This window comes from Phyllobates terribilis, unplaced genomic scaffold (genome assembly GCF_046119375.1).
Source record: "Phyllobates terribilis strain yellow unplaced genomic scaffold, ASM4611937v1 Scaffold_9__5_contigs__length_417890890, whole genome shotgun sequence".
NCBI lineage: Eukaryota > Metazoa > Chordata > Amphibia > Anura > Dendrobatidae > Phyllobates > Phyllobates terribilis.
The window spans coordinates 111,187,652-111,204,692 of NW_027362769.1; the positions used below are offsets into that span (position 1 = coordinate 111,187,652).

The window sequence follows — 17,041 nt, forward strand, 5'->3', positions numbered from 1 at the left end:
TCGTGTTCGAAACGTGTAGGTGTTCTTTTTCCGGGAGCAACATAGAATCTACTTTTTTACTTTTGTCCCAATAAAGTTTTATATTTTATCAGAAGATGACACCATTTCTTCCTTTTATAATAACCCCCCCCTGTAACACCAAATCACAGGCTTTTTCTGACTATAGCACTTTTCGAGTATGCTTTACCAAATGTATCACTTTATTTGCCACAGTTTATAATATAAAATTAAGAATATGTATAGAATTAAGAATATGTATAAAAAAAGGTCAAATATAAAATGTATAAATTTATGTCAAATAGGCATTAGAAGTGGCTGTAGATTTTGTCTCTATGATCTAGTACCGGTATTAAATTTTAGGAGACCAGTGCATATATACAATAAGGACTATAATGCTATTGCAGAAAAAAATTATATCCAATATCATACATTTTTATTTTTCTGATCAGCCGCTTAATATGTCTCTAAGAATAATACTACTTCCTATTACAGACAAAAAAGATTTATATATATATTATTATCAAAGCGACGACTCAAAAGCCTGGGATGTTACAATGCAAAGAGTGGCAATAGCATGCTTCAAAGTCATGAAATAATAAAAAAAAATCATCACTAATAATAGTAAATATTAAAATCTTAAAGAAAAAAATATTACAAAATGTCTAATATTTTATACCATGTATTATATAGACTTACAAAGTAAATTCCATTGCATGTGGAGCATTAGAATTAACAAAGTGTTCGCTTTGTGACTGAGCGACCTTCACACAGTGAAGGTCATTGATGACGACTAGTGCAAAGGGAGGACAAAAAAAATAACTGATGGCAACCAATAATCTTGGCTCAGAATTCTTTTTAAAATCTGATTGGTCCTCATTTGCAGTATTTTTTGCGCCTCCAAATTTTGTATCCAGAAATGGTCTAGGCTCAAGATGGCAACTCAAACTCCACATTAAATGATGATATGGGAATAACCTATTGTATTTTATTGTAATAAAAATATGTTGTTATTAATATTCGATGGTGCAACAATCATTGTGCTGCGAATAAATCTCAGAGCGGAGACGTTTTAAGAAAGTTTTAAACAGCAGAGAAATTTCCCGTATGATTTCTCCAGCATAGGAAGTGTTTACAGCACTAAAGACTTCATTCAATGGGAAAAAGCTTTGAGGAGGAACCTTGCCGTTCAGCCGCAGCCTTGCCAATACATGTTATGAACATACCTTTAATGTGGAGTTGAACATCCTGCGGGAGGCTAAACTGTAATTTTCTTTATTTTTTTTTTTTTCTTCTTTTATTTTTGAAACTCTCATCTAAAGTGACAGCTTCTTGTAGTAAAACGTCTCCTGCTGGGAGAGTTAAGTTGAAGTAGCTGAAGGTCTCTCACTGAAATATCAACTCCTGGCCAGTAAAAAGATGCCCAAAATCGCGGGAGACGGAGTTAAACTGGTCCCCTACCTTGGACGCAATGGCTCCTTTCATCACGAAGAGCAAACCCCCAGGTTACCCTATTGAGACTGAGAAACTAGTACAGTAGTTCTACAATATTTGATCTACAGCATCACGATGTGAAGCCGCAACAATTAGATGTAAAGGGTCCATTCATGAGGAATAACATCACTTTGACCCTTTGTGTTAGCTCCTACTGGTAATCTTTCCATAAGCGTTGAACTTACTTTCAATTTGAAGAAGATGAAAAAGTCTTTTGCAAACCCCCAATACTGTTTTCATATCTATCAACTGGATCTGAGCAAAAAAAAGTAGCCTTACCTCATTTTTTTCTACCACGAGCCAAGCCACTTGCAGTCCTTCCAAGCCTTTAAAAGGAACCTCTCTTGTTAACATTTCCCATAAAACCTTAAAAAAAGAACATAAACACAATTCACCACATTTACAACTTAAACTGTGTAGTACACATAAATAACCGTATAACATCCACAGGCTAACAGATTCAAGACATATTCAATAAAACTCAAGATCATAAATTACTGAACGGCAGATTTAGTGGCAATTTAGAATAGAATAAACAACAAAAAATTGTACTGACAAAATATCGTTTAATTACAGGAAAACAAAAAAATAAATAATAACAATTTTATCTGCCTAGCCCAAAAAACAAACTATAACAAATGATATCAATACCAAATGAAAAAATATACAAACCAACTATTTAAAACAAAACTTTCAATTTGGTTTTTAATGAGTGCACTCAAGAGGTGATATGTTATAGTACAATTATAAAAGAAAACATTTCTAAAAGGGTTTTTATTAACATCAGATATTAAAATATCTTCACCTATGTACTATAAGCCAAAATTTACAAAAAAAAAAAATTAAAAAGCTTATATTATCAAGGTTTTTAGATTTTATAGTCCCATAGATATTTAAGAAACTCTACAATCTTATAATTTAATAATACATTTTTTTTGATGCAGCTAAGATGAAAAATGTAGTTGCAACAATAGTTGGAAAGGGAATAGCAGCGGCACTCCAGTCCCGTCCCTAGAGCCTAAGGGGCCCAAAGTCCTCGTGGCCACATAAGAAGACACCAGTATTATAAAGGGCACATGGTAGACGGGGGCCTTGTTACAGACTTTGCATTTGAGCCAACAAGGGTCAGATTTTGACAATACTGTAATGCAACTTTGAAAAACTATTTTTACGGGAAACACATGTTACTTGAAAATACATGAATCAGGAAACATCAGTCTAGGACCCCAGCACAACAATTCTTTAGTACATTATTGGTAGTCATGTCAAGCCATGACCTGGAAGATAGTGCCTGTGATGGTGGACACATGCAAAACCCACTTAGATTTCTTATTATAAATTGTTTGTGGAAGTGTGAAGTTTTGGGTTTGTGGAAGTGTGAGGTTTTGGGTTAGTGGAAGTGTGAGGTTTTCAGAAGATGACAAGATAGGTTTTGTAGGCTTTTTACTACAAATTAAACCCCTTTAAAACTAAGTAATGTACTAAAAAATATGCACGGCCATGATATTTAGAAAAAATGTAATTTAGCACTTTCAAAAACATGAAAATAGTGAGTTATTCACTAATATTCTAATAGAGAAAACACATAGAAGGCAGATTTAGTGCAGTACAATTACATGTCTGCACGATAGGGACATGTACATTCGTAATCACTTGTGGACAACCTATAAATGTAAAGGCTCCAAGCCTGACCAATAGAGTGCAAGTGCTAAGAAAAACAGGATTGACTGTAAGATTCCTTACTCATTTCCTAGAGTTTATCTGCCGAACCATGTTTTGTACCACAACATGAATTTTGCATGACACTTCCTCAGGTGGTCTATCTAGTATGGATTAGTTTTTTTTTTGTAGTGTGTTAACGTTATGTTGGAGCTGCTATCAGTGGTTTGGTTGATTACTATGGGGTGACAGTGATTAAAAAATATGATGTTCCCAATCTGTGTGGTCATTACTTCCTTTTCCAGTTCAGTTTTATACAATTTAAGAGGGACCTGTCAGGCTGGAAATTTCATTAAGTCTATGAGCATTGACTTCTAGAGCAGGAGAATCTGAGCAGAATGATTTATAGTAAAGTTAAGCCAACAGATTTGCAAAATGTCCATTGGCTGTGTTTGTAGACCGTGGCCACCAGAGTAGAGCCCTGCGGACCTCATCCTACTTGACGACATCCCAAACTCCAGCATAATGTCATTGTTGTGGGCAATGCATGCATAACGTTCCAGCAGGCTTATTATTTAGAAAAGACATCAAAGATGCCAGCAGGTAGGAGGAGATTCACAAGGTTATGGTCTGGTGGCCACGAACTACCAAAATGGCCATTGAACCATCTTGGAGAATCTTTTTGCTCAACTCTAATATATAGTTTTTTCAGAATAGACTTTACTGATTAAAATCCTTGCTCAGTCTGGGCTTAGGAATATACTGGAAGGTCCTAATCAATCATTAACAACCTGCCGATATACAGTGATGTCGATCAGTTATTAGGACCACATCTTTGACTGCTAAGCCCAAGATGTGCAGAAACTAATAACATACAAGTTATGCTGAATTTTTCCCCACAAACCTATAGATCCTTGTGTTCTCTTCATCCTCCTTCATAACATTCTGCTGCCAAAATCAGATACTATGTTCAATCTAATAGGTTTCCTTTTTGGGTTGAACAAAGAACTAAAATATACCTCAGTTACCCTATCGAGACTAAGAAACTAGTACAGCAGTTCTACAATATTTGATCTACAGCATCACGATGTGAAGCCGCAACAATTAGATGTAAAGGGTCCATTCAGGAGGAATAACATCACTTTGACCTTTTGTTTCTTTCTCAGTCAGTCACAAAGCATGAATGGCACTTACCACACCATAAGAGTAAGTATCACATGTCTCAGATACTGGAAGACTCTGGATTACTTCTGGTGCCATCCAAGGAAACGTCCCTACAAGGGACATATGAGTCGTGTGGGAATGGAACCTTGAGGCCCCAAAGTCACAGATCTAAGTAACACAAAAAAGTGTTAGTTAGGGGACAATCTTTATTCTAACTTAGTCAAACATCGCCATTAATGAATCGTGCTTGATATCTTACCTTTAGTACTCCATCCATGGTTATCACAACTAGAAAAAAAAGCAAAAATAAATGTAGTAGAAATACAATGAGGTACAATATTATTCTTACAGTAGTTAACTATATTATTACTCCATTGGAAATATAAAATAACAAGATCACATTAATCTATTATCTACATGTAAAGCTGCTAATTCTCTTCATAGGTTTGTTCCTTACACTAAAAAGCAACTACTTGAAGGGTACGTCCAATTTATCCGAAAAATAATCAGAGTTACAAGCCGATTTGTAGCAAATTTTGGTGCGGATTTGCGGTGTATTTTACACCATGATTTGCAAAAGGTAAAACCTGGAATGAGTTGTTATAAAATGCTGTGAACATTAGCGGTTTTGTATTCTATAAGGATCGCATATCTCATCGAAGGAATAGACTAACAAACTATTTTTAGTTGTTTTAGTACTGTAGACAAGACGCAAACTTTGGAAGGTGTTATGAGGTTCTAAATCTGGTAAGGCTAGATTAACAGACCACTTTGAGTGCTCTAACTTTCTGTTATCCCCTGTATTAAAGTTTAATCCGCAAGTATCAATCCCAGGAGCCCATCATCATGAAGGGAGGAATGTCTATCTAGACACACTCTGTACATGGAATACCAACAGAAGGAGCCATCAACATCAAAGTCATGGATTCATGGCTTAGACTATTGGACCAGTTATGCACAGGATGGATAAGTGATGGGGGCTTTACTGCTGGGACTGCTATGGGGTCACAAGATACCACTATAACTCCTCTCGGCAAGACCACGGTGAGGAAGTGTTTGAATGTAGTGGTGGTGGTCAATCATGCTCATTGCAGCACCACTTAAAATCAATAGATCTGATGGACACAATGTTCAGATGTTTCCTTACACTGCAACATGTGTCACACTACAGCAAGTCTCGGACAAGTCACGCGGCCAAAAACATCTGTGCAAATTGTCTGCAACTATTTTAGAGCTTTGATTTTGCTGTAAAATAGCAAAATCGCAGATAAGCGGCACACAAGTCACAATTAGAGAACTATAAAGTTCGGGGTTCGTACGGTGCTGAACTCCGAACACTTCTCCCTCCTGGAAGTCCATTTTAGTGTTTGGAGTTCCAGGAGAACTGTGAAAGAGAGACTCTGCCTCCTTTGGCGGCCCCCTAGCCATTACTATGACCATTTTACAGCACTTTTGCAACACCAAAGTTCGGGTCTTTATTGACTTCTATGAGGTTTGGGTTCAAGTTCTGGTACCCGAACTGAACTTTGGACTAAAGTTTGGTCGAACCGAAGGAACCCAAACATCCACGGGTCTGCTCATCAGTAGTCATAATCAGGGCTGTAGAGTCGGAGTCATGGAGTCGGAGCCCATTTTGGTGGAGTTGGAGTCTGTATAAAATGGACCGACTCCAAAAATATATAATAAATTGGGTACAGTAGTTCAATGCAGTTTGTGGGGAATATTTTTTCAGAAGGCTTTGGGAAAGTTATGAAATGTCCTATAAATGTCTGTCCTATTCCTGATCTAAGGGTCTAGACTTTTAGCTGAGATGAATCTGTGCTACAGTAAATTTATCACTTAAACATGAGCCATGTATGAGGGAGTCGGAGTCGGTGACATGGAAATTGAGGAGTCGGAGGTTTGGCTTACTGACTCCACAGCCCTGGTCATAATGGATTGTGACTTGCATTGAAATCTATGGCAGCAACTTGTGACCAAAGACAGAAAATCCAACATATTTGGAATTATTTGCAGGAGGTCGCAGGCCACAATGCGATACAATACAAAGCGACACTGCAATTTCAGTGCCGAGCAACAAATGCAGCCCTAGTCTTAATGTCATAATTAGAAGCAGGTCAGCACACTTTAGACTAAAAGTAATAAAGACAATAAAGACTTTGTGACTTATTTAAACAAAACAATTTTCAAAGACTCAGTGTGAGCCGAAACGCGTCACATGTATGATGCCTTTGTTTGAATAAATCACGTATAATCTTTGAAAAAGTGAGTGCCGGTCGTTATTGTCTATTACGAAGAGGGATGCCAGCCCTAGGCGCGTGCACCACAAGGTTTTTTTTTTAGTGCCGACAGGATTCATCTCACTATAGAGTAAAAGTCACAGAAACCCTCTTAAAAATTATCTTATATATACAGAATATATTATGTTTTTTAAAAATGAGAGAAATTATAAATCTATGGGGGAAAAAAAGCTTCATTTATAGTTTTACATATTAAAATACTACAATTAAAAAATAGTGAAGGGATTTATATATAGTGATACAACTCCTACACTGTCACAACACAAACCCCTTGAATAAATGATATCTTACCGTTTCTAGACTTGAGATCTCTGTGTATCACCCGGATTGGAGCTTCCATGTGTAAGTAGTGCATTCCTGTTCATGTATGGAAAAAAAACATTGTAAACCAAAATAAAATCAGAATTAAATCAGAATATGTTTTTCATGCAACAATAACTAGAGGTCATTTGGTGACTTTTCTTGGAAGGACTATTGTGATAGGATTAGGTTTAGTCCATCTAAAATACAAAAGTCATGTATGGGAAAGATTATCTGCAAGATTAAAAATGTAATTACCTGCTAACTGCCATTTGGCAGAATTAGACTATCTTCACACGTTGCATGTTTAAACGAGAGTGCAAAAATGCAACTAAGCATTTTTGCAGCATTCTTGGTGAATAAAACTAATTTTATTAAACGCAGCTAAAAAATGCAGCAAAAAAGCACCAAAAAAGTAGCAAAATTTGCTTTTTGTAAGCAGCTTCTTTACTGCCAAGAAAGCAGATTTTGTTTGTAGAGAAAAAAACGCTACGTGTGAACATAGCCTTGTAGGGAAACATTGTATTGTATTCTATTGTACACTAGTAGTAAACAGTTTTTTGTGTTTTTCGCATTAGTGTGTTAATATACCACATCCCTATCACAAAGATCCATTATTAGAGCAGACCTGATATAGGTCATTACTCAGGGACCTAATACACTGTGTTACGCCTACTGCAGGAACGGTGGAGGTGGTACATGACTCAAGGACCTGATGTACTGTGTTATATGCAGTGCAGGAACTGTGGAGGTGGTATTTATTCATTTATTATGCTTTGCTTATATAGTGCTATCATATTTCATAGCGCTCTACAGACATTATCGTCACTCTCCCCATTGGGGCTCACAATCTATATTTCCTATCAGTATGTCTTTGGAGTGTGGGAGGAAACCGGAGAACCCGGAGCAAACACGGGGAGAACATACAGACTCCTTGTTGATGTTGTCCTTGGTGGGATTTGATCCCATGACCCCAGTGCTGCAAAACAACAGTGTTAACCACTGAGCCACCATGTTCCATATGTCTCAAAGAGCTAATATACTGTGCTATGCCTAATGCAGAATATGAGGGGGATACATCGCTCAGGGATCTGATACTCTGATAAAATGTCCTGCTTAGTACAGGATCTGAGGGGTGGTACATGACTAGTCCTGATACATGACTAGTCCTGATATACAAACATAATTGGACGTCTAGTGCAGGGTGTAATTGGGTAATTGCATGAATCAGGGCCCTGATATACTGATAAAATTTTCTGCCTAATACAGAATCTCAGATGGCTCAGGGATATCCGTGCTATGTTAAAGAAGTTGGCCACTACTTTTTATGATTGCCCCAATCGATTGACCCTGTGCCCATAAGTGTTTCTCTAATTACCTTCTGCTGTCCTTATTGCCTGTGAGCGGCCCTATCACTGGCCACTCACAGGCATCACGTGACCCCCGGCTGCAGCCGGCGCTGACATCCACTGATGTCACATCAAGTTCCGGCTGCAGCCGGGCATGATTCAATGCTGCGTTTCACAGTGAGTAATGGGCTGTGGACGGGGTTACACCCAGATTCCGCCACGCGCTTTGCCTCTCCTCATTCATGGTGGTGGATGCCGGGTGTGACGCACGGGGTAACTTCGCCCACAGCCCAGCATCCACCACGGGGACCCCGTCACTGATGTCACGCCTCACTTGACGTGACATCAGCGGTGAAAAAGTCTGTTGCCCCGGGGGTCACGTGATGCCTGTGAGCAGCCAGCAATAGCGCCGCTCACAGGCAATAAGGACAGCAGAAGGAAATTAGAAAAACACTTATGGACACATGGTCAATCGATTGGGGCAATCATAAAAAGTAGTGGCCAACTTCTTTAAGTTTAGTACAGGATCTGAGAGGATGGTGCACTACTCAAGGAATTGATGGTGTTGGCCACTATAAATATAAAACATACATGTCAAACTCTGGCCCTTGGGCCAAATCTGGCCCGCAGGGGTATTATATTTGGCCCGCGACACCAAAACCACCAGCCCTATGTGAGGCCATTATTCTATATGGAGGACTATGTGGGCCCATTATTCTGTATGGAGGACTATGTGGGGCCATTATTCTGTATGGAGGACTCTGTGGGGCCCATTATTCTATATGGAGGACTATGTGGGGCCCATTATACTGTATGGAGGACTTTGTGGGGCCCATTATTCTGTACGGAGGACGATGTGGGGCCAATTATTCTGTATGGGGGACTATGTGGGGCCCATAATGCTGTATGGAGGACTATGTGGGGGCCATTATACTGTATGGAGGACTATGTGGGGCCCATAATACTGTATGGAGGACTCTCTGGGGCCCATTATACTGTATGGAGGACTATGTGGGGCCCATAATACCGTATGGAGGACTATGTGGGGCCCATTATTCTGTATGGAGGATTATGTGGGGCCCATTATTCTGTATGGAGGACGATGTGGGGCCAATTATTCTGTATGGGGGACTATGTGGGGCCCATAATGCTGTATGGAGCACTATGTGGGGCCATTAATACTGTATGGAGGACTATGTGGGGCCCATTATACTGTATGGAGGATTATGTGGGGCCCATTATTCTGTATGGAGGACTATGTGGGGCCCATTATTCTGTATGGAGGATTATGTGGGGCCCATTATTCTGTATGGAGGACTTTGTGGGGCCCATTATTCTGTATACTGGTTGGCCCATGACTTTGTTCAAGTTTTTCACTTTGGCCCTCTGTGTGTTTAAGTTTGACATCCCTGGTATAAAACATGTACAAAAAAGCAGAAAAGAAGGATATAGGTAATTACAATTTCTTTTCTGTTCTTTAGCACTGTGAAGTGCCACAAACTTGTCATCCTGAACAGTTTTTTAGTTCCCGTCCTGCAAACAGCCACTGATGGAGGAGCAGATTGTAATATACTATGTCTGTGCTAAATTCCTGGTGTACAACTGTAGTTAAAAGTATTACAGTATGATCCAATCGGTGTTTCCACACTAGGGAACTGGAGATACTGCAGTGCGTTACAATGGGAGATGGATGGAAATGGAGGGAAGGGCAATAGACAGGACCCAGTCAGTGGCTAATTTTAGGACAGAAGCAGCTGGGCTGATCTTGGAACAGACTTGGATAGCAATCAGGTCGTGCTTCACAGTCCAATAGGAAAAATTGTAAACACTATATGTGTTAGTTACATAAAGATATATATATACCTCTTGGCCGCTCTTTTGAACATGTAATAAACACGAAAGATAGAAGTGAAAAAAATATATACTTTATGTGTTGCATTTCCAGCCAACAGTTTCAGCAACATTTTAATTATGTAGCCAGATTTAATAAGCCATTGTGGAACGATTGCATCAATACCTATTTTGTCATTATTCATTGCTCTATTGAAGCAAAATGCGTCATTTTATCTATATGCAAATTAAACTGCAAGTGCATTGCGGTGAGGTATTAATGCACTTGCAGTTCATGTCTCCTCTTCACGTCTTGCTACTGTTTGCTGCTAAGGATTTGAACAACACATATTAGCGTACTACAGATGCATTGGTCAAAGGATGAGTAGCACATTCACGAGGTATCTCCTCGAAGCAAAGGTGGTGTCAAACAGCAGAGCATCTGTCTTCCAGTGAAAGGCAGCACCAGACGGGAAGAAGTGAAGAGGAGCTATGGACTGCAAGTGCATCGATACCCCCTAATGCACTTGTAGTCCAATTTGCTTGTGGATAAAATTATAAATTTCACTACAATAAAGCAACGTATTGTGACAAAATAAGTATTCTTGAAAATATTGCATTCTGCCCTACCCTGTACTAACTCTGGTTGCCTACGGGAAATATTTCTGACAGGTTCCCATTAGGTTATGTCAATGAAGGAGCTGCCATTTTGGTAACTTATCTTGTACAGCCCAGTAGTCATTTTGTCATTTAAGGGACTGAAGTAAGATAATGTCCTTGATATGTTAAATGACCCTAGTGGGTCCATTTTGTTATTTGTTTTTAATCATACACCTATTCACTGTTCATTATGCTCCTCACACCCAAATTTTTCAATGACTACTTGAGTTACTTTATGGAATAGTTCTAATTATTGCATTACGTAAGAACAGTCAAACACTAAGACTGCACCACATGGGTCATATACCAATTAAAAAGGACCTTTCACTGACTGAGTGGAGAGGGAAGAAGGAAAGAAGAAAAGGGGAAGAGAAGGAAAGGGAGTAATGGAAGGAATGAAAAGGAGTAAAGTAGGGAAGAAAAGGAAAGGAAAGAAGGAGGGGGAATAAAATAAAAAAAATAAAAAAAGAGAAAGAAAGGTCTCCATGGGGGGGGTAAGGGAAGCGGGGAACTTACTGTAATATTGTAAAACGAGTATTGTCATGTAATATCTGTTCCAAGTTTTGTTATGTTTAATAAAAATTTATCTGATTTAAAAAAAAAGACATTTCACAAGTTTTAGCATGTTAAAACTGGCCACATCATGGAATAGTAGCTGCAGAGCTGAATAAAACATTTATTTTTTCATTTATCCTCATCATTGCAGAGATATAGGCTTGACAACATAAGGTTATAATTTATGATACATCCAAATTGGCAGTTACTTTTTCCCTTGCATGACACTGACAAATCATAAGCAGGAGACATCATGCAGGAGAAAAAGAACACACTCCCAGAAGGTCAGAAGAACATGCCTTCTCCTGTGAGATGTTAGAATGGATAACACTGTTCTCAGCTCTAATCTGTGCAGCTACTGTGTAGAGTATAGCAGAGCTGAGTATCATTATAAACATGTCCAACTTTCATCTTCTTGCAGTCAGTGTGGGGGGAAGGGGGAATACAGCAGGGTTGTGGAGTCGGAGTCATGGAGTCGGTGTCCATTTTGGTGGAGTCCGGAGTGCTGTCAGCTCTGCTGTGCTCCCCTTCCCCCAGACTGATTGCCATGAGATGAAAGCTGGAAGTGTTTGTAATGACACTCAGCTCATCTGTACCCTCAACCACCCCACGCTCACTGCTGTGAGATGAAAATGGGAGGTGTTTGTAATGACAGTCAGCTCTGCGCTCTGCTGTACTCTACATTGTAGCTGCAGAGATCAGGGTTGTCTATTATTACATCTCACAGGAGATAGCATGTTCCTCTGACCTTTTTGGGGCATGTTCTTTTTTTCACCTTGTCAAAAATCTCTGCTAATGCCCAGTTGGCTTATTATAAATTACAGCCTGCAGTTTACAAGCTAATATTTCTGCAATTAAGATACGAAATTAAAAAATAAAAACTATGTTTATTTCAGCTCTACAGTCTCTGTACCATGATGTCGTAATTTTAACATGCCAAAACAAGTGAAAGGTCCTCTTTAAAGAGTTTGTAAACATTTAATTTTTTTTTTATACTTTTCTACAATTTTAATTGCTTTAAAGGGAATCTGTCACCAGGTTTTTTTGCCATCTAATCTGAGAGCAGCATAATGTAGAGACAGAGACCCTGATTCCAGTGAAGTGTCGCTCACTGGGCTGCTTGCTATAGTTTTGATAAAATCAGCAGGATATTATGACTAGAGGACTAGTAAACTTGCTGCAACGTAGTCAAGCATATTAATGGTCTCTGTATAATCCCGCCCACACCACTGATTGGCAGATTTCTGTGGAACACTGTGCATAGGCAGAAAGCTGCCAATCAGTGGTGGGGGCGGGGTTATACACAGGTCCTGATTCAGAGAACTAGTGATTTTCTCAAAATGACAGCAAGCAGCTCAGTAAGTGATACATCACTGGAATCAAGTTCTCTAACCCTACATTATGCTGTTCTCAGATGGGGTAACAAAAACCTAGTGACAGATTCCATTTAAGATTAGTGGGTATCTGGGTTATGAGACCCCACAGATCTCTGAAAAGATGGCTTAAAAGTGCTCAGGTTATGATATAGGAGCGCAGAGAGGGTGCAATAGATAGCCAAAGCAACCCACTGACAATATGGAAAGTTTACAGTCAGTTATTTTTATCTGTAGAATTGTTTACATGTGTTGCCTTTCATTACAAGAGATATTATTACATCAGTGCACTGAACTAATAATATCTTGCACATATTGGTAACTCATGATATACCATACTGAAATGCAGAGATTAATTGGTCAAGTAGTTATAATCTCACCTTGGTGCCCCCCAACACAAATGTAAACTAAAGCATTAAACTACCCCATTCACTCCTATTGATTCAGAAAAGGGCATTATCTGCTGGTTTGTCACCTTCATCGGCTAATATTTTCCAGCGAAGCGAATGAGAGATCTGAGTATATGCGGCCACCTATCCATTCCCATCAGCAAGAGACAGGGCCATGTTCTCAAGAAAGATCCAGGTCCCGGAGGTAGGAGTTCCTCCTATCACACTTGTTGATATGCCATAAAAGTCCAAGGTATGAAAACTTCTTTCTTATCACCCATTTTAACCAGGAAGAGGCAACTCCCATCAGCCTCACTTTGCAGAGATTCTATCCCACATTTTCAGTGTCTCTACTCAAATTCTCATATATTCGGGCACAGAGATCCATAATAAATCAATAATATATAATCTATACGAGACCTAGAATTGACCAAACAATAAAAAGGGTCTAATCAATAAAAAGGGTCTGTAACATGGCGCGGAGCAGTAGCCGTCGGCGAGATACTCATCTCTTACGCCCCGGCACGCTACATGAAGGTGGGGGTCTTGGTGTGTAGACTTCATCTAAAGGGGCTACACACCCTTGCAGGCCGCATGTTGCCAGTGACTTCGGCTGGCCAGGACCAGTTGTTGTAGAGTTCAATGAGGGAGACCACCACTCAAAAACAAACAGTCTTTTACTTAGCATTATCTTGGGGGAAACTATGTACAATACATAGTGGGTGGATAACTTCACGAACATTTCCTTTACAATATGGAGCATTTTCATACACAGTCTCTCTACTTCTTCCACATTTACTTGTTTCTGCTTCAACCAGTCCTGTTTCCTTCACCACACACCAGCACGATACAACAGTCCAATTAGTGAGAGTCCTATTCTCAACCCGCGGTTCCACGACCTTTCACCTCTTAGAGGAACTAGTTTGCCAATATGGCCGGTACTTAGCTTCTCTGCTTCTGACACCTTGGAACTCCCACATGGGGCACTCTATCTCTTCATCTCAAGTTCTCTGTTCTGTCCTGGCCCGTTACCTCTGAGTTATGAACTTGGCATCCTACTGCTAGGCGTCTTGTCTTAGGACCCGTCTCCGATTGATCACTCTGTCCTTCTGTCAGTTCTCCTTTACTCAGGATCACGCTATCCACTGTCTCTGTTTCCTCTCACTTCAAGGGCACCCACACAACTTAGGACTGCTTTTACAGCACACTGGGCCCTAGCTGACATCTTGACAGGAAACTGTCTCTGTCCCCTCCCACTATGGGCTAGTCCCAAACTTTAACTCAAACTCTCCCTACTGTTGGGCAGAACACAACACTATCACTATAACACATGTCACAATATATACATTACACATCAAACTACACGTGTCTTCAAGTGGGAATGTGGGCAGTATGTCAATCTCCTTACAAGAACATAATGGTTCCAGATAAATGAATGGTCTGGTATTCAGGTACAGAGTGTAGTATTTCCATGGAAAGGGAACATAAAACTTCAAACACACACACTTTCTATATACAGACATTTTCTTTTCAGGAAATTGAGGAAGAACAAGCCTTTCATTTGTTTGTTTTAGAAAAGTCAGACAAAGGGCAACACTATCAAATAAGCTCAACTATTGGCACGAACATACAATACAGAGAAACCGTTTCTCTACTGTCAAAAGTCTCCCAAAAATAGTACTAAGCTAAAACAATACACGGTGTAATATAATGTATAAACTCAACCTTGAGTAAAAAAATTACACACGGAGAAAATATTCTCAATTTGCTATGCTGGAAACTAACCGGTAGTATCATAGTAGAAGTTTCTCAGATTATGCCATTCTAGAAATCGGATAGTCACAATAGCGCCATTCTAACATAAGATGAAAGGACTGGAAACCAAGGAAACTGTAATGCGATGCATAATTAGAGGGATAGTCATCTCTGTTAGCTAGGATGCTTATATTCAAGTTTTGGGTGAGGAAGTTTGCAAAAACTTAGCTGAACTGCTACAGAATAAAAATGTGGACCATGGTTATTTTTGCTCACCTACCAGTGATGTGTGGTGATGGCTGGATTCCCCCATACAGGGTCGAATGTTGACTTAATCAATGCATAAATCCACCATGTTAAAAGTTAACACATGAGCAAAGGTATGAATTGTTTCACCTCTTACCTTTAGCTACGTCAGTTGCCCAAGCCATAATGTGTTCCATGTCCATGTCTTCACTTCTGTTGCTATTGATGTAGTCGTATAAAGATCCACCTCCAGCGTATTCTGAAACAAGAGGAGAGCGGTTTTAGAGAAAACACAGGATACAGATAATCTTATATATTTACTTTTGACAAATCAAATTATCGCCTAATGCTTCCTTCTCAGCCTTCACTTTACTGCTGAATTTAAGTTGGCTTATGTCTTTAAAAAGAACATGTCAAAATTTCTAAAAAGGGATTGTACCATAAACAACATGTATCACCTATTCACAGGATGCATGATAAATGTATGATCACTGGAGGTCCGGATGCTCAGAACCCACCAATGCCAAGAATCAGGGTCCCGAAGCCCTTTATGAGAATAGAACAGTAATGAGCATGTGCGACCACCATTCCTGTAGGCAGTGAACTGAGCCATGGTCGCACATGCTCACTACTAATTTATTTATGCAAAGGACTTAGGGTCCCCAATGCTCCTGGGGGTCTCAGTATCTAAACTCCTAGTGATCATACATTTATCACCTTTCCATATCGTTTTTTTAGACAAACTCCTTTAAATGAAGATCATTTAAAGAAGACAAATGTCAGAATATAATAATAATTTCACTCACAAAGTATTAAGGGAACAAGATAAAATCTTTAGCTGCCCATAGACATTAGAATAGACATTTGATGATTTTGGATGGATCTTGAGAAGATCCACTATTTCAGAGAGCCTGCAAACTCTTGTCGAGTTAAATGATTATCTTTTTCTGTCCAATTTGATGTTTAGTCTAAAACAACCTCATTGTTTCATGAGCACCTGTGCTGATATCTTCACTTGACCACTCCACCTACCAGTAATGGTCCTACATGCCTGGAACAAGACAGGAGAGGCAGGATAAGGTGTGGACAAGCCTACACCCTAGGACAAGTTCTAGGTGGTAATGGAGCTCTGCAGTCATCGGGGCTCCTTCAAACGACAGAAACAAGTGCTACCCAATGTGCCTTACTGACTGTACTGAAGCCAATAGGGTCTCCGTCACGGGGTCTGGCTGCACTATTTTGTCCAGTATTTTGGTAGAATTTGCGACAAAGGCATTCCAGTGCAGATATGAACATAGTCTTATACTGCCTGGAAAGCTGACAGAGAAGCATAGAATAAGGAGAAACTTAATCTTTACAAAGAAATTAGAGATGACTTTTGGCTATGAAGGAATTCCCATTTTGTTCCTATTTTTGACAACTCATATTTGAGAACTCGTCTTCCGTGACCAGTTGCCAAGTTTTCAATAAAAGTAATGTAATAATCCCAGCAATCAGTAAATCTTATACGCTATATATTCTGGATCAGTCCCAGAATTGTCCAGCCTTATCAGAACCATCATGGGATCAGAAATACAGTCTCAAAACCCTACAAAAAACAAACCAAAAAGCTACTATTTATTATATATATAGTACACATGGTTGCAGACGATTCACCAAAGGTAATTTCACTTCACTTTTGAAAAGCAGAAATAATATTCAAAAATCTTTAAATATATTATTAATTGGTACATGCTCTAGATTACAAAGAGGGGTACACAGAATGTAGTCGAAAGAATAGTAATATTCATGCATGATAATGCCCCGCCTCATGCTGCACATAACACATCTGCATATCTGGCTGCTGTGGGCATAAAAGGGGACAAACTTATGGTGTGGCACCCATGCTTCCCTGACCTCAACCCCATTGAGAACCTCTGGGGCATCATCAAAAGGAGTGTCTATGATGGCGGGAGGCAGTTCACATCTAA

General features: G+C 39.4%; 1 protein-coding gene across 3 annotated transcripts in view; it reads right to left on the reverse strand.

The window, feature by feature from the left end:
• The window catches only part of MAP3K20 (mitogen-activated protein kinase kinase kinase 20), a 187,435-nt gene that overhangs the window by 105,134 nt on the left and 65,260 nt on the right, over positions 1 to 17,041 (reverse strand). For all 3 annotated transcript variants that reach the window (XM_073646928.1, XM_073646929.1, XM_073646930.1), the window contains exons 4-8: positions 15,229 to 15,330; positions 6,906 to 6,971; positions 4,574 to 4,602; positions 4,345 to 4,482; positions 1,771 to 1,857 (exon numbers count right to left, since the gene is read on the reverse strand). In XM_073646928.1, coding sequence (XP_073503029.1) covers positions 1,771 to 1,857; positions 4,345 to 4,482; positions 4,574 to 4,602; positions 6,906 to 6,971; positions 15,229 to 15,330 — 422 coding nt within the window. The remainder of the gene's footprint in view (positions 1 to 1,770; positions 1,858 to 4,344; positions 4,483 to 4,573; positions 4,603 to 6,905; positions 6,972 to 15,228; positions 15,331 to 17,041) is intronic.